At 28.0% G+C, this 25,582-nt stretch overlaps 2 protein-coding genes across 5 annotated transcripts; one reads left to right on the top strand and one right to left on the bottom strand.

Annotated features, from left to right (window-relative positions):
* Positions 1-5,314: 5,314 nt before the first annotated feature.
* Positions 5,315-8,677, top strand: LOC122534880 (flightin). 2 transcript variants are annotated; one of them, XM_043665910.1, is made up of 4 exons: positions 5,339-5,469; positions 5,785-5,788; positions 6,481-6,730; positions 7,988-8,677. In XM_043665910.1, exons 3-4 carry the CDS (start codon positions 6,513-6,515, stop codon positions 8,229-8,231), a joined length of 462 nt encoding a protein of 153 aa, XP_043521845.1. In that variant the 5' UTR covers positions 5,339-5,469; positions 5,785-5,788; positions 6,481-6,512; the 3' UTR covers positions 8,232-8,677. The 2 variants fall into 2 exon arrangements, with proteins under 2 accessions (XP_043521843.1, XP_043521845.1); XM_043665908.1 differs by lacking the exon at positions 5,785-5,788 and having other exon boundaries at positions 5,315-5,469.
* A 1,150-nt stretch (positions 8,678-9,827) lies between these two features.
* On the bottom strand, positions 9,828-25,286 carry LOC122534865. 3 transcript variants are annotated; one of them, XM_043665887.1, is made up of 4 exons: positions 25,146-25,269; positions 16,792-16,999; positions 11,720-11,898; positions 9,828-10,311 (listed from the first exon to the last, which is right to left on the bottom strand). In XM_043665887.1, exons 2-4 carry the CDS (start codon positions 16,970-16,972, stop codon positions 9,943-9,945), a joined length of 729 nt encoding a protein of 242 aa, XP_043521822.1. In that variant the 5' UTR covers positions 16,973-16,999; positions 25,146-25,269; the 3' UTR covers positions 9,828-9,942. The 3 variants fall into 3 exon arrangements, with proteins under 3 accessions (XP_043521822.1, XP_043521820.1, XP_043521819.1); XM_043665885.1 differs by lacking the exons at positions 9,828-10,311; positions 11,720-11,898 and adding an exon at positions 12,760-14,777 and having other exon boundaries at positions 25,156-25,286; XM_043665884.1 differs by lacking the exons at positions 9,828-10,311; positions 11,720-11,898 and adding an exon at positions 12,760-14,777 and having other exon boundaries at positions 25,146-25,268.
* Positions 25,287-25,582: the final 296 nt, after the last annotated feature.

The raw sequence follows: 25,582 nt of genomic DNA, 5'->3' as shown, positions 1-25,582 counted from the left end.
TTTCCTCCAGTCATCTGAGAATCCTTTCCCAGCCCACACTTTCCTTATCACTTCTTTTAGTTTCTTTCTCGTGTTCCCTTTGCTAAATAACCACGCTTCGTTCCTGTGGCTTTCCTTTTTGCTCAATCTTCTTATATATTTCTCTATTTCCTCGTCTGATAAGTCCGATATAATAATCTGATTTGTTCTCGTCCTTCTCCAATTATCCTTTCGTCCGCCCCCTTCAGTAAACTCTTAAAATGGTTTCTCCATGTTTCTGTTTTCGTTGCTCTTCTTTTTCTTTCTTTCCTTGTTTATGTAAACCCAAATTTTCTTCTCTTTGTTCTCGTCTTTCTTATTTCTTGCTTTCTACATTTTTTCTTGTTCTCGCACAAGATACTGAAATCTTTTTTTCTTTTTTTGGGTATTCCCCCTTTTCTATTTTTTCCTGCCTATACTTTTTATACCATTGGTTCACTTTTCTCTTCTCCCTACTGCATTCTCTGTCCCACCAATATTTCTGCCCTATCTTCCATCTCTTTTCCACCATGTGTTTTGACTCCATGGCTTCTCTTGCTGTTCCTTTTAGTCTTTCCCAGTCCTTGTTTGTATCCTCCTCCTCCTCCTCGAATATTTTGGACTCTGTTGTCTCCTCGTCTGGTTTCCAACATATTACTTTCTTTATCCGACCTTCCCTTTCCTCCGAGTAGCTTCCACCTCTTGTCATCACCGTCACATTTAGCGGTTGATGATTCTACCCTATCTCCTACCCTGAAATTTAGTACCTTATTATAGAAATAATATTATAACTCGATAACTATCAGTAGGTTTGTATCTCGAAAACGAAGACAAATTAGCTCATAGTGTATACAACATTTTTTATTCAAAATAATCTCCCAAACACGCTGGCAAAGACTAATAGTTGAGACCCGAAACATCGTGTATACTAATATCATCTCGTTTTATGGAAAGTCATAAAATCATAAACTGAACTTATTGAAAATCATGCAAGTATATCGAAATTATCACTTTCCGGTAAATTAAGATTTTGTTATAAAAAGCATAAAAATCCTTGGCTGTGTAGCGACAGAATAAGAACTAAAAAATTTAAATCTAGAGTTATACCAAATTTAAAATGAAATAAAATTCTTTTAAAAATGTAAAAATATATTTATGACAAATGTATGTATATGACAATTAAGGAGATAATACACAAAGTGCTCGTACATTGTAGATTGATTTTATGTGTTTATACCTGGCATAAAGTTAATCCCGGTCTTCATGAACTTTCGTGAATTAATCACTTCCAGTCACAGCTCATTATTGATGAGATGCTTGGGAACCAATTGTTATGGCACTTATGACACTGGAGAACTGAAGATTAAAATAAGATTTGTTGGTCCTCCTTGCAGGTGATATTAGTAGCAACATGTAGGAATTACTTCAATAATATAGTATAATTTAATATAATATAATAATATAATAATTTAGTATATGAAAAAACATATAAACATATCCATACATATTTCAAGTGACAGACTTATGAACATAAGTCTGTAGACATTTATAATTGATTGTCTAACTTTCTTCATTTGTCCAGCTGTTGTTTGAATTTTTTAGTAACTTTGTATAATTTTTATACAAAGAATTCCAAAATTATTAATAAATATTGTTATGAATTTGAAAGATGTTCCACAATACATGGAAAACAACTAAAAGCACCTAACTACACAAAAGTATCCAAGACTTTCACCAGCAAACATCAAACCTTAACAACAGGAAGGAAGAATAATTATCACACGCCTAAGAACGGGTCATACTAAGCTGACACATGAACACAAAATCAAAAGAACTACACCACCCACCTGCACTCATTGCAATAACCATCCACTAACAATAACCTACATACTGCACGAATGCCACACCACAGAAACTCAAAGACAGAAATACGGAATCAACACAAACACAAATCCGACTTCTCAAAATGACATACAAAAAGTATTAAAATATCTCAAAAACATAAACTACTACACACATATCTAATGGCACCGTTGTCGCTAATGATTTCGCTATCGATGCATTAAAGAAAAACATTAAAGAAAAATAGAAGAAGAAGAAGAAGAAGAAAGATGTTCCATATACTAATTTCATTTAGTATATTTAGAACAGTAAAGCTACAGACAGATGTAGACTCGCAAGCTTGAGTCGAATTTTCTTTTTTTGGCATTTATTATTAAATTATAATTTGTCATTAAGTTCAATTGAAGAAAAATTCTATTGAAAAATTTTATATAATATATTGTAAATAGTTGTAATATAATCTACTGTATAATATATTGTACATAGTTGTAATATAATAGAAAAATATAATCTACTGTATAATATATTGTACATAGTTGTAATATAATAGAAAAATATATTGTACATAGTTCTACAAAATATACATATAATAGAAAAATATATTGTACATAGTTGTAATATAATAGAAAAATATAATCTACTGTATAATATATTGTACATAGTTGTAATGTAATAGAGAAATATAATCTAATACTGCACTGATTCTCTAATAACTTTATACTACTTGTAAGAATATAATAAATATTATATTTATATGCAAATTGTTTTATTGTTTTATCACACGATCTATATCATTTTTAGTTGACGGTGTGGTTAAAAACTTTAATCGTTTCTTGAATATAATTCTAATATTTTTAAAGAAAGTTTTCTCTGCCTTGCAAGTAGCAATGGAGATTGTTAAAAATATATCAATTCGACAAATATCGTTTTAGCCAGGCTATAAATTTTGATCTCGGTCTTTGCGTAGTAACTAGTATATCTTATAATTTGAACGATCGTTTAATCATTTTTTTGATAAGTATCTTTAAGAGATACATTCTATATACATCACATACATCTATATAATATATATAATAATACTCTTAAAAAATTATACGTATGTATTTGCTTGTGAATAATAGAACATTACCTTTATATGTTCAGCTCAGGATTTTAATTTGATTTAACATTGTAATATTTAATAAACTGTCTTAATATAATTCGACATACCTAAAGTTTTAAGAAATTTTTTAAAATGAACTTGATTTTTTAAAACTGTTAATTTTCATTTAAATCTTTATTTTCTGTATGTGTAATGCTGTAGAAAACATTGATCATGTAAATGCATAGAAAAAAATTGAAAGAATTTATTATCATTAATAATCTAATTTCAGTATCCAACGAAGAGCGTACTAATGACAATGAAAAATAATCGATAATTTAAACTATCTATGCTATAGTCTAGTATAAATTAGTCTATATTAGTTTATACTAGACTGAGGATTTTTATGCAAATTTATATTTTTATAAATAAAATTTAAAAAAAAAGAAACTAGATAGAAAATTGTTTTCTATTAATTATACAAGAGTATTATATTCAAAATAAAATATTTGGATATTTTATATTCTTTTGCAAATTACATACATTCTGTGCATTTTTCCATTTTCAAATTTCTTATAGATGCATAGTCTAATTATAACTTTGTAGAAGAAAAAATCATATAACATTCAACTTGGTCTTATTTTAAAATTTTTACTTTGACAGTCAAGTTTTGTTTAACAATCTGTTTTTTTTACAGATGATTTTGTTTGACAGTCATTTTTTTAAACATGATTTTACTTTATGTAACTGATGGAAAAGTAAACACATTAAAAAATTCTTTTCACGACAAAGTGTGAAAATCTATGTCCATCATAGTCTTGAAATTTTCGCTGCACGACGCATGTTCATCATTTTATTGATCTTTATCAGATCTTAATCAGATAAGAAAATATTAGGATGTCTTGAATTTTTGTTGTTTAACTCTAAAATTCGATGTTTAAAAAAACAAGTTTTAAGCGATCGTTGTAAAGGGAAGATTTCAATCTACAAAATAATAGTTTTTCAAACATTTTTACAATTTTCGTGAAAAAAGTATCCACCCTTGTATGATATAAAATCATCCTCAAAGAAAATAAACTTATGATTATCAAAGTAGAAATTTCGTGCTTTAAAATGAGACCAAGTAGATCGTTATATGATCTCTTTTTGTATCAAATTATATTTAAATTATCGACAATTTTTTGTTGTCATTGATACAGTTATGTATCCTCGTTGTATAAGTACAACACTGACAAGTTTTCTCCACGTGATTACAGAAAAAAATATCAGTAATTCCAACATTAAAAGAAGAATAATGTTATTGAGTGGTTACCACAATATTTTATATGATATTTATGTGACAATTACTTTATATGATAATTTTGGATAAATATTTTATAATAAACATTACTTTTGTGAATAACGTAGCTTGTGATTTATAGTAACTAAACCAGGATACGATGTCAATGCTTCTATTTCAACATAACGTTATATTGATCAATACGTATTTAAGCTTTTAATAGCCGTAAATTTATATATAAACTGAACTTAGAATAACGGTCATACTTGCAAAGTATATATTCTTACGTTCAATTATATCAGAAACAAAATAACAAAATTGAAAAACAACAGAAGATAGGGATACTCTACAAGAATATAATAAGTATGAAGTATCAAAATATGAAATATGAAAATTGAATATAAGACATACAAAACAAGTTTGAAGATATACAAAACAATTAGAAATGACAGAACTATTTGTATATGTGTGTGTGTACAGTAATAGTATTTTTCCTTGAATAAATATTAAATTTAAATAATATAAATGTAATGGTGTCAAATAAAAGCAAGGAAACATTAATGACAAGAGCTTTCATCTCATCTTTTAAGAAAAAGGCGACTGTATAATATAGTACAATTGTCTACAGGATATATAATGTATAGTACAATGTAATATTCATTTTTAATGTAAAACAATAGGAAAAGAAACCATCATTTTCTTGAATGATTTACGAAAAGAAAAAATTAATATCATAGTTTGGGAAAAATTACTGAATGATAATGAATATAATTTGACATTATCGTTTAAAGTTTCCTATACCTTTATATATTCATTACAACCTAATTTGGCTTTTAATATACATCATACTGTAACTTCCATTACATACTGTAACAGGATAAATTTTCTTCTCTACGTATTGTAAATTCAGCAATCGAGCATCAAGCTTTAAATTTTGAACAAATGAATTCGTACGAGGACAAAGATCGTTCGATACACAGTGGTAAAATTGGCTAATGATTAGTAAATTGATCATTGTCTTGCGTGATGATAATGATTACAGTGGTTCAGGTGCCAAAAATCCACCTCCCTTCCCTCTGTCCTCTCTCGAAGTCGTTACTTTGTCATTGTTCTTAGGGAGAGGGGCACTCTTCTTTTACTTAAGGGGAAGATCGGTGGGAAGGCGAGGAAAATCTTATAAGCTAAAATAAAAGCGAAACAAAGCAAAGTCAGCGGGAGTATTTTTTTTCAGTCTGAAGAAGTACCTAGTCGAGTGGCTATCTCTTCACAGGTATCATCTCTTCAGATATTGTAACGCTTGTTATTGTCGATATTGTTGTACTTGATAAGTTACTGAGATCGTAAGTGAAGTAGTGAATAATTTATTGTGGGGCTGTCCAAAAAGTGAAGACGTCAACTAGAAAAATATAAGAAGAAACATAAGAAACATGCCATTTTTTTTTTTTTTTTTTTTTTTTTTTTGAAAGTGATGCTGTCGTGATATTATGAATGAATGAATCTTTTTTAACGAATTCGAGCTTTAATATTACGAAATAAAATTGACTGACAAACTGGATAATAACATAACTTGGTGAACTATTGCTAGTTTAATAAAATTATTAAAACGAGCCTATAAAAAGTTGATTGACAGAATTTTGACAAACTGATTAACATACACTAATATTGGCCATTTTTGTTTGTAAGGTTCGTATGTTACCAGTGAATAATTAGGAATGTACTATGAGTTATCAAAAACTTGAATCTGTCTTTTTCTTACACGCATAATTATGATATAATATATATGGGAATTACACGATATTGGAATAAAGCGTTCTGTTATAATAAATAGGAATTGATGTCACAATCAAACAATTTGTTGTACTTTAACGTGACCCGTTTTCATTCGTTAAATATATCTCTATTAGCTAAATATATCAATCGAGAGAACACAGTTGTGACATCTGCTTAAAGAGAAATTTAATCAAGATTAATAAGTATCAAAAATATGTAAATGAATCTTTGAAATGAGTACAATCTTACAAACGATTAATATCAATCAGCCATATATTATAAATATTAATATTTGATAAAATATATACTTGATAGTATATATTTGATCTTTAAAATGGATAGTATATATTATATCGTTTAAAGATATCAAATCACTTTGAGTGTTTGTTTATATACAACTAACTACCTATCTATCTATACGCATATGACATCTCGTCATAAATAAAAAATAAAAAATAAAGCATTAAAAGATTTAGAAGAAATAGAGTAAAAATTTTATGTTCTATTTCAGGCCCAGTATACTTTTGATAGACGTGAAGAAATATGTGGGACGACGAACCAGCACCATGGGATGTCGACGAAACCCCTGCTGAACAACCTGAGGAAGGAGCTGCCGAAGGAGCTGCCGAAGGAGGTGGTGGAGCTGCTGCAGCGCCTGCAGAAAAACCAAAAGTAGTATTACTAAAACTCGAGCCACCACACTACAATCACCATTGGGTTCGCCCTCTCTTCCTTAATTATGACTATCTTTATGAATACAGGTAAAGATTTTTTAATGTAAAGTAATTAATCGATATTTTATTTTTTTTTTCAAATTGTGAATAATCTTTGTTAAAATGATAATGATAATAATTTTTAAAATAATAATAATAATAATGTTTAATTATTTAAATAGTCAAAGTTCTTTTTAAAAATAATATTTTTTCGAAATACTTCTTATTCTGGTTTCTCAAAATTATCAATAACTTTTTTAATTATTTTAAACACAGAACGAATTTTCATAAAGTTATTTAAAGTTGACAAGTTTCAGTCACATAAAAATTAAAAAGTTGAAATGTCGACGACTGTGACATTATCATTATCATATGATATTATCACATTATATCATTATTATATTATATTATCATGTAATAATCATATTAATGATGATTATGACATTATGGTTATAAAAATAGCTACTTTTCTCCTTGCGAAAAATTTGCAATAATGATGAAGCACCTCTCCAGTGTTTAATCTTGGTGCAATCTTCAAATTTTTATATTTCAATCTTCAGTCGGTTCAGCAAACAAAAGGGATTTATAATGTTTTAGAAGGATGATTTAGAAAGATTGTTTAGAAAGAGTTAACACGAAACTGAATCAAAAAATGGTGTATACTAATAACTCTTTTAAATTTTATTAAAAATTACATATTCACTGCATATTAGTTAGAGTTAAAATGAGGTTAAACTAGGTAAAAATTTATTGGGAGAGAAAGAATGGTATAGATACAAAATAAAAAGTTTAACTGTTCATTATTGTAAATGTCATATATTTGAATTTAAACAGTTAATTTAAACAGTTGATTTTCATTGGTTGACTCAAATTAGAAAATAGAGTTACCTCTTTGTTGCAGCAGTTTTCAATTATAATAAAAATGCAAGTTGCATCATGAGCAGATCTAATATCAATTAATTCAATTATTGAAAATAATTTTATTCTCTTTTTATTCTCTAAAATTTTGATACTAGTGAAATTTCGATATTAGTGTTCATTAAGTGTTCATTTAATAAAAGCTAGCAAATATTATTTATTATTAATGTTTTCAATTTGTTTATATCAATTTATTTTATAATCATCAGAATTTATGATACATAAAAAATATATAAAATAGAGAATATTTTTTTTACATAGATATTTATTATTTTATTAATTTTCTTTTATTATAATTTTATTGTAATTGGTAAAAGATATTTTACAAGACTTTCAAAGTGTTCTAACTGTACTATTACAAAACTTTCGATTCCTCCTTTTTTCCAGAAAAAATTATTACGACGACTATATTGATTATTTAAATCAAAGACAGAAAGGTATATTCCGAGAGCCTCCCAGGGCACAAGAATGGGCAGAGCGAGCAATGAGAACTTATGATCAGAAGAATACCGACAAGAGTTTCAAACGATCTGCAGATATAAAATATATAACTAATATGAGACACGATCCTAGACATTATAGTTATCATACTCGAGCGTATTATAGTTTAAAGTATCAGAAAATTTTGTAAATTTATTTTTTTTGATAACATCAATAACATTATTAATGATATATCGACAGAATCAACATATGTGGCATAGATGTAAAATACATTACAGTCGTTTCTATCTATTTGTAACTTGTAGCTCTAAAGTTTTAATAATATTAATTATTTATCGCAACTGCATGTCTACGTGTTTATATTTTATAAATTTCATGCAACGAGTAAAGTTTCAAATGAATCTCCGTATTGCAAAAGCAAAGTGAAGATATTCTTCTTTCAACAAGATTCATAATTTATATATTCGATTTTACAGAAAAATCAAAATTAATTTTAACTTCTTAACTTAAAATTGAAGCAAAGAAGAATTGTATGAAGATTTTATTGTTAAGTGTATAGACTGTATTGTAATCTTTATTGTAGAAAAAGTATAATTTTTGTCTATATGAAATAAAATATCTTTCAGTTTTCTTTTATATTAGATCAAGCCTGTTTTATATTAGATCAAGACTGGCTCATATCCCTTTTTGCGAACCAATAGGAAAAGTATTCCCTCTCGAACAAAACAAAAATTAAAAATACATAATTAAAACAATTAAAAATACTTCACATCGATTTTGTTTTAAATGAAATATATAAAACTGTTGAGAGCTCTAGTGTCTAATACATATATGAAAAGAGATTATAGAAAATTATTTGCTATAAATTTTTCTATAAAAGTTAAAAAATTATATTATATATATGAATAATAGTGGCTAGTCTACACGTGATGGGAGAGCCTAGAAAAAGAAGAGAGAAAAGCTACTCATCGAATGTTAAACTCGTGTGATTCGCGAATGAAAAGAAATTCGACAGCCCTATATCAATTAACCACACGATCTTTTTTAGCACATTATGCTTTTGTATACATGATGTTTCTAAAAACATAAACTACAATACGTGTTGATATTTGTGCGGATATAGTTACGTAAGAATCTGTAAAAATATGTAATTAAAAATATATGTTTAAAGTTTAAAACAGCGTTCCTTAAGATCAAACAAATACCATCAACATATGTTCCCGATACCCTACAATTGCGCAAAATTACAATTTACAATTACTTTGTCTCATTATATTGTAACTAAAAAAACAATACAACTCAAAGAAATGCATTTGTTCATAATGATAACCAAAACAAAATTCCTTTTTACTTACCAAATATAAAAATTAATAAATAATATTTTATAAAAATTAATAAATAATATTTTCAAGCAATTGGTCAAAAATTGGCTTAGCAACATTTTTATTACAAAATTGCAATTTATGAGTTGCATTACTTTCTTTGTAAGAATGCGATATGATGCGCTATAAAAAGAAAAAGGGACAATTGAAGTTTTATTACTACTTGTAGTAATAAACTGACAAACTGACTGATTCTCAAATACTTCTTCTCAATTCGATTTCTTTCTCAAATACTCGAAGAATCTATCACTTACATTTTAAATCAGAAACCCTTAACTCTGTTGGAAAAAAGAAAAATGCTATTTCCTATTTGTTTATTTCCTTGCAAAGTACTATATTTTGTTTTCTGTTTCGTGGAGTATACTTTACCATGTTTTACCAAAATCATAACTCGGAGAGAAAAATTTTTCTTCACGTGTTTTATTGAAATAGCACATATTAAATAATATGGGTACATTTTATGACATTTCATTATCATACAATAATATGTAATTTGAAATGTTTACTGGATCGTTCTGTTTAAAATGAAACAGTTTTCTTTTTATTTGAGAATTTCCTCTTTAATGGCAGCAACGCAATGGTGTTCAATGGATTTGCAATTTCATTTGGTTCTATTATCGAGTTAATTTTGTTTTGTCTTGATTTTACAGGCTGTGGCATACACGACTCTATATCTACGTTAGGAACTTTTATGAATTTTATAGTTTTCGGAACTGGTTTCTCCGGCAGACTTTCTATATTAGGAAATTTCTTTAATGTTACATCGTCATTGCTCTCTGAATTATCGAACTTTGTTGCGTGCCGTTGAAAAGCAATATCCGCTTGACCAAGTGTATTCCTGGCTTTCTCAATTTCAGCATTCAAGTCGATTACATCGAACAAACGATCCTGCAAAGATAAATAACAGTACGTTTATAAAATATTGTTATACACATTTGACTTGTAACGTCATTACGCATTTTTCTATTAATCTCTTGCGCGGGAATGACGTGCCACACACGTCGAGAACTTTTTGTCCCAAAATTGCAATATTTTATTTTCTCAATTTTAAGTATATTTAAGTATAACCCAGGCAAAGTAAATAATAAATTCATCACTTTTCAATAATTTCTATCCAGTGATGTCATACCGACGAGTTCAAAACGAAAGCGACGAATTATTGTATATACGGTTTGGTCACTCGTTATGGTCCGCAATCAGTTGCCAGCGCAAGTGGTTAACCTCTTGCGCTGGAATGACGTGCTGCGCACGTTGAGAACTTTTTGTCCCCAAAATTGCAATATTTTCTTAGTTTTAAGTATCTATAATTAAGTATCTTTATAACCCAGGCATAGTAAATAATAAATTCATCACTTTTCAATAATTTCTATCCAGTGGTATCATACCAACGAGTTCAAAAGAAAGCGACGTATTGTATGCGGTTCGGGTCACTCGTTATGGTCCGTAATCAGTTGCCAGCGCAAGTGGTTAACCTCTTGCGCTGGAATGACGTGCTGCGCACGTTGAGAACTTTTTGTCCCCAAAATTGCAATATTTTCTTAGTTTTGAGTATCTCTAATTAAGTATCTTTATAACCCAGGCATAGTAAATAATAAATTCATCACTTTTCAATAATTTCTATCCAGTGGTATCATACCAACGAGTTCAAAAGAAAGCGACGTATTGTATGCGGTTCGGTCACTCGTTATGGTCCGCAATCAGTTACCAGCGCAAGTGGTTAACAAGAGAATATCGCCATTTTGGGTTCTGTGTGTGTGTAAAATGATCCAAGGCAAAAATAATCAATTCTTGTCGCCCTTTAAGGATATAAATACATATAAAATTTTTGAAAATGGTTCTTTTTCTATTTTTTTTAAATTTTCTTCGTGTTACTTTATTTACTTTAGCGAACTTGCTGAACACCAATACTTTAATTAGAAATTAGGTTATGTATACATATAGAAATTTTTGTACATAATTGTTATGAAATTTTTAAAATGATTAAGAATTAAAGAAAATTTAAAAAATGGAAACTTTTTCAAAATTTTGTTGAAGCAAGTTACTGTAACCATTAAACTTTCATTCGAAATATATTTTTCCATCTTATTACTTTGTTTTAAGCGAAAAATTGGTAATGCATGCATACTATTTTACTTTAGTAGTTTTTGCATCTTTAAAGGGTAATACATACATGTTTGATCAGATATATCGTTATTTTTGTCTTGGATCATTTTTTTTTTAAATTTTATCCAAATCTCGCTTAATTCAAAAATGTGTAAGCCATAATATATATTTATGTATATTATATATATGTAACCTGCATATCCCTTCGTTTACGTCTCAGGTCAGCAAGATCATCTGCGAAAGCAGCGGCAGCTCGTTCTTTGTAACGTCGCTGAGCAACAACAAAATCATCTTCGAAATCGTCTTCGATTCCCCGGTCATACATATAATCCAAATCATCGAGGAAGTCATTGCGATATGGATTATAAGAACCTAAAGTATTTGAATGATAATATTAAACAACTTGACAAGTAAGTTGTTCTATAATTTGCAGTCAAATAGCACAATAGCATATAGTATATAATAGTAAATAATGTATGATAGTATTACAAAAAGTATTTTAACAAGTTGATAGTATTTTAAACAAGCTGAAGTTGAATAATATTTCATGGAGTTATTAATGAATTGCTTGTTCTATTTAGAAAGAAGACAAGATGATTTAGTGTCTTTTTTTAGCATCTGAATGCTATCAGTTTTCCACCTTCCAATAATATTGATTATAATTTCACACATTACATTCACTTTGAAGTATTCTATTTTGATAGTCCTGAGTTGGTTTTTTCCAAAGATGACTTTACAATGTGCAGCAAGTAAAAAAAATGAGAATATTTTTTTTCTCGAAAATTTTAAAATTCAAAAATTTCTAAAACATTGGAAAATTCTTTTCGAGATTAGATTTACCTGATTATTTTGAATATTGAATTCTCTCAGAATTTGCTGTATGAATTTTATTAAACTTTGGATGTTAGAATTAAATGACGAATGGGATTTTTTAAATCTTTTGTTCAGCCCTAATATTTAAAGTTCAAAAAAATCGTAAAGTAAGTTTTTAAGGGATTGTTGTAAAGAGGAGATTTCAATCTTCAAGATGGTAAATCTAGTTTCAAAAAATCTTTTTTATGTTTCCAGAAACATTTGAATTTTTTGAACAATTAAATAAAAAATTTACGATTATATATAACAGAGAACTTTCCTTGAGGAGAAATTAAAACAGGAAACATTTATATCGAAAAGGGAACATTTTTTAAATAAATGGGTAATTACACAACATGCAAGCAGGCTATGTGTTTAGGACACATTGGAACAATGAAATTTATTTACAAACAAGAAAGGACAAAAATACATACAGTAACGTTAGGACAATATCTTTCTTTGGGAACGTGTGCACGTGTGCACGTGTTTCTCTCTTTAAATCTTGGTATTGCGTTGTGATTTGATCCCTGACGATAAGAGGAAGAGTGGCAATAAAATAAATTCTTTGCTTAATTTTACATACATAAATACTGTACACCTTTATTTTACATAGAATTTGCGAAAAATATTAAATAAGTTGTGTTTTGTTTTCTGACTTTGATCAGATCAATTGAAACTATACATATCTTAATGTTTGTCGTTCGTTTCATTTCAAAAGAAGCATTTAAATATTAAGAGAAAGGAACAATTATTTAAGAAACGAAAGACGAATATTCATGTACAATTAGTGAAAAAATATTAAGTATATTCAAGATTAAACCTTCTGCTAGTGTATAATCATTTTAACTAACAAAATTTTACCGAAAATAATATAATTTCCTAATTTTTAATTAGACAACAAATAGAAAGTAATTCTTAACTTATCCTTCATTTTTACAAAAATTATAGAAATATAATCGAGAATGTCCAATAGAATTACATCTTTTTTCGCTAATACTGTAGTAAAGTATAGTATGTAAAATGAACTATATCTTTGCGTACTCGCTGTTGTTGCATGCGTGCGTATGTATGTTATGTGCATGTATCGATTTTAATGTCTGCAAAATATATATATATATATTATACAATTATAATTGTATAATACCTTTAATTATCATATTTATAATTACATATAACATAATAATATATGTATATATATATAAAATTAATTAATAATATAATATATATTGTTTAATCTTTTGGGTATAAAATAAACGATAATGTGATTGAAATTTCCATGACACTGCTAATGTATTTCTACTACATGAATAATTTTATACAAATGTTTCATGAATTAATCGTTTAACGTGAGTATATTGAAATCTCTTCATCTTGGTTGTATCTATATACGTACTTGTACTTCAATTTAAACGTGATTGAATGTTCAAACAGTGTACATACATACATACATACATACATACATACATACATACGAAAGATATCTGTAGGATCATCAGGAACAAATGACAGACAATCGATTAGAAAGTAAATGGTAAATAACGGGGGGATACTCGTGTCTTTCAGATAACGCGCGATACTGTACACGTAATGTACATATAAATGAAAACGAAGCTCGACTTTTCCATCGTCGTATTTTGAGTTACATGTAAATATATATCAATCTTTGTCTAGTGGACGTGTTTAGAGGACGTGTTTCTCAGAGCGTTCGCGGATGGTAACTTTCTTGCTGACGACAGCAGACGATTGTTCCTGAAGATTGTTCTCCGCGTCGGTTATATTCTCGTTGATCAACGCTCTGAGAGCAGCTGCCCTACGTTCTCTCTTCGCTTGTCTCTCCGCGAGCTCCTCCATTTCAGACTCGAGGTCGTTCAAACGGGCTTTCGTTTGCTTGGCCCTTGTCGCAGCAGCATTGGCAAGGCTGTCGTCCTCGTTAATTAGCTTCGACCACTTCGTAAGCGTCGGCTTACTCTCTTCCAATCGATCGATCTCGTCGAACAGCCTCGAACGTCTCTTGAACGTAGTCTCTGCCTCCTCGCTGATCGACTTTATGTCCTGCAGGTTCCTCCTCGAGCTGAGAATATTGTCAGTAAGTTGATCCTGCTCTTGACGCAGGCGTCTCGATTTACCCAACGTTGCCTCGACATCGTCCTCAAAGCCGATCGAAGCTAGTTTCGCTTTCAGATGTTGCGTCGTCGCTGCGACGTCGTTGGCAAAATTCTCGGCGAATTGACGTCGGCTGCGCTGGCCACGGCTGTCGTAGACGACATCCTCGTCTTCGGGAAACAAGTTGTTGGTAGCCAAAGAAGGTAGTGGTAGTGGGGTACGAACGGAAGGGTCTAATTCAGGGTCAAGGTCACGTCCAAGGGAAGTGTTGCGAGGACCAGAGAGGTCATGAACGCCTGTAAAAACCGATATCTCAACATATGTACACTATTAGGGATACACATACACATATACATACACGTAGGACGTGTTACATTTAATTAATTAATGGTATTAATTATATTGTGTATACAGGGTGATGACGACATCGAATAACTCGTAAAATATTTGTTGTACGAAAATATGTTTCAGACGGAAGTTGCGTGGCTTCCAGGGGAGCATGTAGTATTGTAGTCAGTTTTATGTTATTTTGCTCTTTTATCAAGGTATGAAGGTCACCTTCAACTTTTTAAATGGAACAGTTAGTATTTCTTCCCGAGTTCGGATAAAGCGTTGAATTCTACGTAAAAAAGTATTACACCAAATAGGATATAAAATACATCGTTACTGAGATTAACAGTCTTTTCTAATACGATGTAAAAAAATATTTTTGCTAATATCTCAGTAACTATGTATTTTATATCCTATTCGGTGTAATACTTTTTTATGTAGAATTCAACGCTTTATCCGAATTCGGGAAGAAATACTAACTATTCCATTTAAAAAATTGAAGGTTTAAAAAATTGATAAAAAAGAAAAAAAACATAAAACTGACTACAGTACTGAACATTTTTTCGTACAACAAATATTTTATGAGTTATTTGATGTCGTCACGTTACGAGACTCACCCTGTATACATACGTGTCATTTGAATCGAAATTTCTGCCTTCAAAATGCCTATTACTCTATTGCAATAAAATTACTTGCAGACTTGTAGACTGTATTCTTTAAATAAGTAAATCACGTTACCATTCGATACGTGATGAAATAAACAAATGACAAATGAAACGACAAACAATTTCATTATAATTCAATTACGTTACAATTTATCTTTTATTTTTATCCTCTATTCCAATTACAACTATTCTCTACAGTATACTTCTCTATTTTGATAGAATGAAAATAGTTTAAAAATGAATGAATAACCATAGTCGAAGTTTCCAATAGGATGATTATTTTTCTCAAATACATACACTCAAATAAAAAAAGATATATATCTCAGAGATTTGTCACTACGCTTAATAGTTGAATTCGATATTTATTCAGAGAGAGAGATATAAGTATATTTTATTTCATTTTTTTTTTCGAGTTTTTTTTTCAATGTTGATTTCTCGCATTTATTTCAGTAGACATGAAAAAAACAAAATAAAAGAGCATATAGATTGATATACAAGTGAATCTCGATAATATACAGTTATAAATACATTGGACAGTCAAAGCATTAATACCAATGATATGTTTTCATTGTCGGTAATGGTGGTATCTTGAATAAATAGTTCTTTCAAAACAAAACTGAAAATATAGTCGGTATGTAGTTGATCATATATCTAACTCTAAGTAATAAACACATGTGTTAGCTTGCTTCTGTATAATTTCAATACAACGTTATTACATTTCTGTCACAGGAATTATAGTTAAACTAAACTGATGCACCTTATCTTTACTTAACAATATACAAAAGAACAGAGCACGCAAGTAATAAGAATTACTTTATTTACACGTGATACGAACGAATGATTCTAAGCTACCTTTACTTTATATCTTTTTTCACGAGACTCTGAATTTCACTTTTGAACTTTTATGCGAAGAAAACGACGTTTAAATATAACAATACAAGTTTGTATTACTTGTACGTGTCGCAGGAGATAATAAATCATTAGACGATGCAGCTTTTATGTCACGATTTTATTTTATTTTACTGTTAGGGCAAAGATTTATTTATTTATTTTTTCTTTTTTCACGATGGTTCTTTATGGAGTAAAATTTTGTCGTGGCTGTAACAGCAGACGCGCAGTACAGTACATTCGATTCACTTCACATCGGGAGTTGGATCGGACCATGCCACTCATTGATTACCAATATTGTCGAAAAGTAATTCAGCATTTTCTTACTGACAATGAAAAGAGTTACTACATCGTGATAGTTAAGAAAAGGGGAATGAGGATGAGTTCACCCGTTAAAACCATTTTGGAAAACGACTGAAGATGTTACCGATGTCGCCGCGGCGGGCTGCGATCTCGTCAGCCAATGAAGTTCTTGGCTCGGAGAAAAGAGGTCGAGAGCTGTACTTTCGATCCAAGTGATCGACCATCGGCTTGTAATACGATTCTCCTTTGTCGTAGTTACACCCGTACACGCGTGTACGTGGCCTGCTAAGAATTGGCCTCGACATCTTCAGAGAACTTTGCTCCTTTTCTATCTGAAATTTCAACAATTCGTCATAAATCACTGTTAACCAACTGAACTTCTCTAGAAATTATTCGCAAAGAACTTTATCTTTAACCTCTTGCGCTGAAATGACGTGCCACGGCGCGTCGAGAACATTTGGCCCAAAATTGCAATATTTTCTCACGTTTTAAGTATATTGAAATATATTAAGTATATTAAAATATAACCCAGGCAAAACAAATAATAAATTTATTGCTTCTTAGTAATTTCTATCCAGTGATATCATATCGATGAGTTCAAAAAGAAAGCGACGAATTATTGTATACGGCTTGGTCACTCGTTATGGTCCGCAATCAGTTGCCAGTGCAAGTGGCTTGGTTAACCTGTTGCGCTGGAATGACGTGCCATAGCGCGTCGAGAACATTTGGCTCAAAATTGCAATATTTCCTCAGTTTTAAGTATATTTAAGTATAACCCAGGCAAAACAAACAATAAATTTATTGCTTCTTAGTAATTTCTATCCAGTGATATCATATCGACAAGTTCAAAAAGAAAACGAATTATTGTATACGGTTTGGTCACTCGTCCGTGAACCAGTTATTAGCGCAAGAGATTAAGCTTTAACACGTTTGTATAAAGGGTGGTTTCGTTGGTGACTGCACATGAAAGTAAAAAAAAATGGAATGGAAAAAGTTTATACGAACATATTTCCTATTCGACCTTGTTTTCGTATTTAAGATTTTTTGCAGTCCAAGTAAAAAATCAAAAAGTCTTCTATTTTAGGATATTAACACTTTATATACCTAATTAAATAAAAACTCAATAGTATTCTAACTTAATTTCAATTAATGAAGATCGCAATTAGTAAGAAACTTACGATTGTTTTTTCTTTTACATACAGGCACACATTTACGTGCGATTACATTTCGATTGATAATATGTGCATAGTAAATAATAAAATCGCGATTTTCCCCTTGAAACCATAAAATTCTTCCCAACCTTTAAAATAAACACGCAGAATATTTCGTAATAAAAATGAATTATTCATGTTTCACACCTACTAGTAATACGACACGCTTTATTTTTAAGATTCGTATTGTCTTTTTAGTTCATTACGGATGAAAATTTTATCAACATATTGATGAAATTTTTTGATTAAAATGAAATAAAACACGATATTAAATCATAAAATGTAACCATGTTGCATTTGAGGTTTCTTCTTTTGTGCGTTTGGTTTGTTGATAAATACAAAGAGTTTAAAGTTTATGAATCATACACTTTTGTGCTATAAATTCAAGGTTTTGAATTTTGATCTATGTTCAGCATTGAACTGATTTTATACATTTCGTGATTTTGTACACATCCTGTACAAGTAGTTGAATACTTCTAAATTATTGCAATGTAGAATACAATTCAAACAGATCTTTTTAATTTCATTTTGACGTATGTAATTAATAGATATTAACAAAAAGGATAATTACAATAATTAGATGGCTGAACACTCTGCAAAGACTCTGATTTCAAGTTGGAACGATTGAGATATGTATTTTTAGCCAGATTGAAATAGCATGTACACATTTTATGAAATATGTGCTATTTATTAGAAATAAATATAAAATTTGAATGAAACAATGTTAAACTTTGTAGAATATTTGATGAAAAATGTTTATCAATTATAATTGTAAATACAAATATAACAAAAATATTAATCTTTTAATGAAATTGTATTTGGTGCAACTCATGCACAGCAATGTATATAGTAGTGCAGTTAGACCAATGCTCGTTTGCTTCATTTCCATTCAATTTGTGTATTCATATTGTTTATTACACTAAATGAATGTTAATGCAATAAATGAGCAAATGGTGAACATCCGTTTGTTTGGTCACATTTAATCATAGTATTTAATCAACTTTTATGAAATGATATCAATGTCAGAGCTTGTTTTCTAGTATACAAATTCCTATATCAATTTAAACTGTAACCAATCGACATATTGCAGAGTATATGATGTTAAATATTAAATATTAAAATCGATTATAAAATAGAAAATAAGGATGAAAGAAGTATAATTAATAAAATAAAAAATTATCATAATATATAGATACATACATACATACAGGATATTACATTTAAGTGTGAACAGTGAAATATTTTACATGGACTTCATGTTATCAAAAGAAATTGCTTGGTATGAAGGGGGACATTATAGACAGAGATATTTCTTGCGTTGGTAAGTAACGGCACAGATTTCAAAGTCAAAATAATTTTTTTAAACAAGATCTTATATTTTTCTATTCATAATGCCAAATAATATTCACCTTCATGTCGAACAATTTTTGGAAGAACATTTTTTTGACAATATGAACTTTTTGTAAGCTATTCCACTGTTCTCATTTAAATGTAACATGCTGTATGTCAAAAAAATTATTTGTTTTTATGAGGATTATATTTTATTGTCAAAAAAGGATTATATTTTATTGTCAAAAAAGTTATTTGTTTTTATGAGGATTATATTATTTCATTATGTTGTTATTTACAAAAATTTTAATGCGATCATATTTTTATTGAACATTGGAGTTAAACGACAAAAATTCAAGATAATTCTGACATTGTCATCTAAACCTAATGTTTCAAATTCAACAAAATTCAAGTGAAAAAAAAAGTCGTACGGCGAGTTTTAAGGAACCTTTTGCAAAGAAATAAATTTCAATGTTCAAGACGAAAGAATGAATTTTTTAAATATTTTTACACATTTGAATTTTTACAATTTTCGAGAAAAGAGTATTCTCCACCATGTAATATAAAATCATCACGACTGTTAAAATAGAGACTTCATACTTTAAAATAGAACCAAGTAATGATATATTTTTTTATGAAATTTAAATTATCGACAATTTTTCATTGTCAGTAGTCACAATTATATCATTCACTGTAATCTATAAAGTACATGCAGTGTTGAAAATATTTTTACGTATATCCTTACCGAGATGAATGTTGACCGCTTACTCATTTCAATAAATGGTCAGCTCTTTTTAAAGGAGAGTGTCGGAACAGTGATTTGGAGAAGAGATTCATAATCAGTGATTTGGAGAAGAGATTCATAATCAGTGATTTGGAGAAGAGATTCATAATCATAATATTCCGCAAATGAGGAATTTTACAATTTTAAAAGGGAAATCGCGGTTTTATCTTATATTACATTTATTACTAATCGATCAGGATATGCATCTGTAGATAAACAAAAATATAAGTGAATTGTTCCTTAAAATTAAGTGCACTGAAATAAGTTATACGTATATAAAATATTATTACTGCTACTAATAGTACAAAATATTATTGAATTTTTATTCAATAATAATATAAAAGTAGTAAAAAAGTAAAATTTAATAATACTAGTAAATGTTTACTTAATTTTTACTCAATAATAGTATGAAATATTATTGAATTCTTATTTAATAAAAAATTTGTATGAAGTACTAGTATTCTAAAATAGTAAATTTCATTTTTTAATCTGAAATGCAAAATATACCTGCATCTGAGAGTTAAGGTTAAGTTTAAGTTAAGTTTAAGTTAGGATGATATCCTGCTACATGATGGAAAGGGAGCATGGGATAAAAAAGATTGAGAATCATTTCATTTGGAAATAATTCACAAAACTAAACGGTTCTTAATAAGTTGTCTGCGAAACTAAAGATAGAAAATATGTATTTACTGGAATTTGCAAATCCAAGAGTCATCCTTCTTAATTGTGAAACATGTTTTTATAAATCGCGAGAACTAAAACCGAGCGTCGTGGCGGTAAGGAGAAATTATTCAGATAAATAATAATAATAAATTTTGACATATTTTAAGATCAAAATTGGTGAGGTCTCTGTTTCTAAATAATTATTGACAATGAAATTGATAATGAGAGTTCGTGAACAACATTGCATCTGGTTGTCTTACATACGTAATATTATTTGTAAAATTTTTCGATTATTGTTATTAGTTTTGCAATTTCTATCGTGATATCAAAGTAGTAAATGGCATCTGCATGCTATCTTGTTTAAAATTTATAATTATATTTTTTTATTTGCACATTTATTTTTACATAGATATTAATTCTCCAGTTGCCATAAATATCTGTGTCATCTTATGTTTATTTTATAATATACTAGATATGTGTTTTATATTAACTGATTAATTTTACTGTTGGCATATTAAGAGAAAAATAAATACAAATTACATTTTGAGCTTACATGAATTTGAGTTTTTATGTGCAATTGAAATGTCATTTCTCTTCATTTTAATGCATTACTCAATATTATGTATTGATACAATGCTTATTGATGTATTTGTATTATTCGTTCATATTTTTATTATTAAGTTAATCGTTATTTTGTTATTTTAATTTTTCAGTTTAACGAAATATAATGGACAAATTTATCGTTTTTTATAAGAGTACAAACAAAAATATATTACGTGTATTTTAAAACAAATGTTCGAAATATGTTGTACCGATTTTATCAATAGAAATAATAGTTAGCAAAATTTTTCCTATTGTAATTTCAATTATGGAAAGTGAGGAGTTAACACAGGATGTAAAAATAGTGAGAAGTTTAAATAGGACACATTTTTAAAGACTAGAACCAACGAAAATTATTTTAACAAAAATTTAGTAATAGTAAAAGTATTGTGTGCATGTACTTTGTGCCAAAATGCTAAATATGGAGACATAAATATTTTCGTATTTCTACAACCTTAAATTAAGATACAATCAGTCATAAGGCAAATTGCCAAATTGTGTTATTTTCACGTTATAATCTTCCAATTGGCAATGCATAACAGCGTTAACTATTTGAAAGTTGGAAATGTATCTAATTAGCCATTAAATCGAAAAACTATTTTTATCAAAGTAAACTACAATATAAAATTAATAAGCTCAAGTGAGAAACACTGCAAAAAGAATTAGAAGCTTCGTAGCTATTTTATTGTAGGTATGAGCTGGCCATTTTCTAATAACATTTTGGAAATAATGATATTAAGAAGCGAAATACAAAATATCACAGATTTTTACTTGCAATAATATACTACTGATTAAATGGAAATGTAATAGTATAATTTTTGAAAACACTTATTTACTATTGCTGTTTTTTTTTTTTTTTTTTTTTGTTATTTAATCTGTTTGTTTCGTAAAATCTTTAAATAAAAAATTCTGGGCGTATTAAAAATTTCTCATTCAATATTACTGTAGAGTTTCTAGAATGACTAACCAGTAAATTGGAACAAGAGAGCAACTATAAGTTAGTCAAAAATAGACCATGTCTAATTTGGTGTCCGTGAACTGAACTGGCACATAGTAAGTACCCTCAAGTCCCGGACAACCGCCTCCAATTACAAAGTATAATATATATGACCTTATTGTTTTTCTCTCTCTTTTCTCATATTGTTTATTTATTTTTCTCACATACTTTTCTCCTAATCTAATCATTTCATTTTACACAGCAAAATACATCAAAATCAAGAAAAAAAGCAGTAATTTTTGTTATGAAAATTTTATCACAGGCATCATTAAATTGACAGGATATCTATAGCTTACATTAAAATATTGATTTTTTTTATGTGGAATATCTAATTTTTATATTGAAAATATAAAAATATAATAAAAATAAACAATAGTGAAAAATTATACATTGCTTTAATCAGAATTTTATTTAAAATGTATATTTTAAAAATAAAATACATTTGATATATTAAAATAATATCAATCTGTATTTAAAATATCAATTAGTGTTATAGCAATATGTAATAATTATAACAAATATTATATAATTAATTTATGCTTTATGTAGCTATAAACTTGTTCTATTACATAGTGTTAATTTATATTTTACTCAAATATTTAATTAACACAGTATACAATTTTTATACTATCAATATGTTGTGAATACTTTATTCATGATTATTTATAATAATTATAAAAATAAAATATATGAATTTCCCTTAACATCTTTAAGAATAATTTTCTTTTTTATGTTTATATTCCACACTTTTTGAAAAACTTAAAATTATATAAAATATGTAGTGCAAGTTATTAATTATTTCAGTTTAGAAATATAATTTCACAGAACTTCGATATATAACGAATAAAAGTAAAAGTTTTGTAAAGATCTTATTTTACTTCTTTTCCGTAATTACTGTTTTTTAATAATGAAAATTAGTATTATACGAATCGATAGAAGTGTTCAATGTCTATATTATGTCTGATGTTTCTGTGATGTTACAGAAACAATATAAACAATATAAACAAAAATAGAATTAACAAAATAGATTACGAGATCTTTGATAATATATTAAAACAAAACTAGGAAATGTTACAACTATTAAATTATACGAATAGTATGTATAACATACAAAACTAAATCTTACAACTTCTTTCTAATACAATTAGAAGACGTGAAAGGCATGAAATATTATATTTAAATTTTCTCAAATTAATAATATAGTTCAGACATTTAACCATCCTTGATTAACACAAGAATATACTTGTATACTTTCTATAGCAACAGATAATACAGTAACTTCTATTCTCGATAAAAGTTAAAGACTGTTCTAGATTAATAATATTAAAATTTGCAGCATATAATAAGTATTTAAATTTAGTAAGAAATTACAAAATAAGTCATGAAAAATTAATGTCATTAAATTATCCAAACAATTATTTAATTATTTTATCTATGTAATCATACTTATTTAAAAAATTTTATTTATTTAGGGAACACACATCATGCTTGAAATAATAATAAAATCAGTATTCTAAGTTTACTGTAAAACATATTGAAACTATAACATAGTATTGTAATTACGTGTCATAAAATAAAATTGATCTGTCAGTGAAACTTTTCCAAATTGGAAACTATTTCCAATTTATAATTACTAATGAACAGTTATCAATAAATCTAAATTCAATACTTAATCAAATACTTAATACACAAAACTACTTAAATAGTATTTTTGCTGTTGGATTTATCAAATATGGAAAATATCAGACATTTTAGAAATGCTTATTGAAACACGATAATTATAAAAATTCTCATTATTATTTTTATCGTTATTTTTATTACCATCATTATTTTTATTATTGTTAATATATCGTTGCTAGTATTATTAGTGTGATTGTTGTCATTATTATTAATATTTTGTTAATTATTAATTTTATTATCATTTATATCGTTATTAACATAAATCTTAGAAAAGGCTTAATTATTTATCAAATTATGATGCATTTTCTTACGAACTTTAATTTGAAACAAAGAGTAAGTACATACATATATTCAGAAGATGAGAGTGCGTTCGTTAACACGTTACGTAAGAACTACCAAATTTAGCTTGCAGGCATAGTTTTAAAATAATGATATCGATTTCAAAATCATTTCAATTAAATCATCCTTTCACAGTTTACGACAAAGATAGTGATTTCAGATTTATTAGAGATTTTTTAATCATTACTAACATATTTCACAAACACTTATATTACACATAATGTACATAATTTTCAAGCATTAATTATAATAACTAAATAATCAGATTTTAATTACAATATAAAATTGTTAAGAATATTAGAATGAAAATTTTAAACCTTTAGAAAATAACAAGTAACGAGTTCATATTAATGTAGAAATATAAAAACACACAACTAAATTAAATTTCTTTAATTCTTAATTACTTAACTAAATTTACTTAGCGCAATGCAGATATAATAGATTTAAACATCAAGAGCTTAGTAAATTGCTGAGATAACTTAATAAACAAATAAAATAACTTAATGACAAATGCAAATTAGGCTAATAAGAAAAAAAACCAGAAGTAGAAATAGAGAACAAATTTTTTTATTTTACACATATCTTCTGGTTATAACTTTCAACAAAGTTACAAAGTTGCAAAACAAAATTTTGGAAATAGAGAATTATAATTACAAATTGTAATAATATATTCACTAATATATCCAGCAAAATAGATACCATAGTCAATCTTCACTTTTCAACTGAACACTTTTCATTCAAAGATATTTTATTGATTGCTCAATTGTTATTCAAAAAAATTTTAATTTAATTTATATAATTCTAACAGACAGTACACAAGCATACATAAATACAAAGAAATATAAATGGCATGATAAAATTACAGTATCTTGTACCTGAACTTACAGGGTATCCTATAAGATGTTACGTGCTCGGAAGTAACGACACGACTCTCGCAGACGTTGTAACGCCCGTTATTTCCCACTCCTTTCGAAATCTACCCCTTCCACTTTATTATGTTTTATTCGTCTAATACGTATTTTCTACTAATCTACTAATACTCAATAAATTGAGAAAGTTATTTTCATTGTATTTTTAAATACTTACATCATTATTAGTTTTACCTATGTATCATTTCATCATTATATTTATCATGACATCTTTATAGATTTTTAATAATTAACAACAATTGTGAAAATAAATTGATTCACAATATTTTTGTGTATTTTCTAGAAATGTTACATGCTATTCAAAAAGCATTGTTATTAATAAATTTGATGATTCAAATCTCTTTAATTTCATATATTGTTATTAATTCATATATATTATATGA

The sequence above is a fragment of the Frieseomelitta varia genome, unplaced genomic scaffold (assembly GCF_011392965.1).
Source record: "Frieseomelitta varia isolate USP_RPSP 00005682 unplaced genomic scaffold, Fvar_1.2 scaffold_646, whole genome shotgun sequence".
NCBI classification, from domain to species: Eukaryota; Metazoa; Arthropoda; class Insecta; order Hymenoptera; family Apidae; genus Frieseomelitta; species Frieseomelitta varia.
This window is presented reverse-complemented; position numbering and strand designations above follow the sequence as displayed.

Coding starts and splice junctions, on each gene's coding strand:
- LOC122534880 (XM_043665908.1), top strand. CDS start 6,513: ATGTGGGACGACGAACCAGCACCATGGGATGTCGACGAAACCCCTGCT. Junction 6,731..7,987: donor GACTATCTTTATGAATACAG/GTAAAGATTTTT, acceptor CCTTTTTTCCAG/AAAAAATTATTACGACGACT.
- LOC122534865 (XM_043665885.1), bottom strand. CDS start 16,972: ATGTCGAGGCCAATTCTTAGCAGGCCACGTACACGCGTGTACGGGTGT. Junction 14,778..16,791: donor AGCCCGCCGCGGCGACATCG/GTAACATCTTCA, acceptor CGGTTTTTACAG/GCGTTCATGACCTCTCTGGT.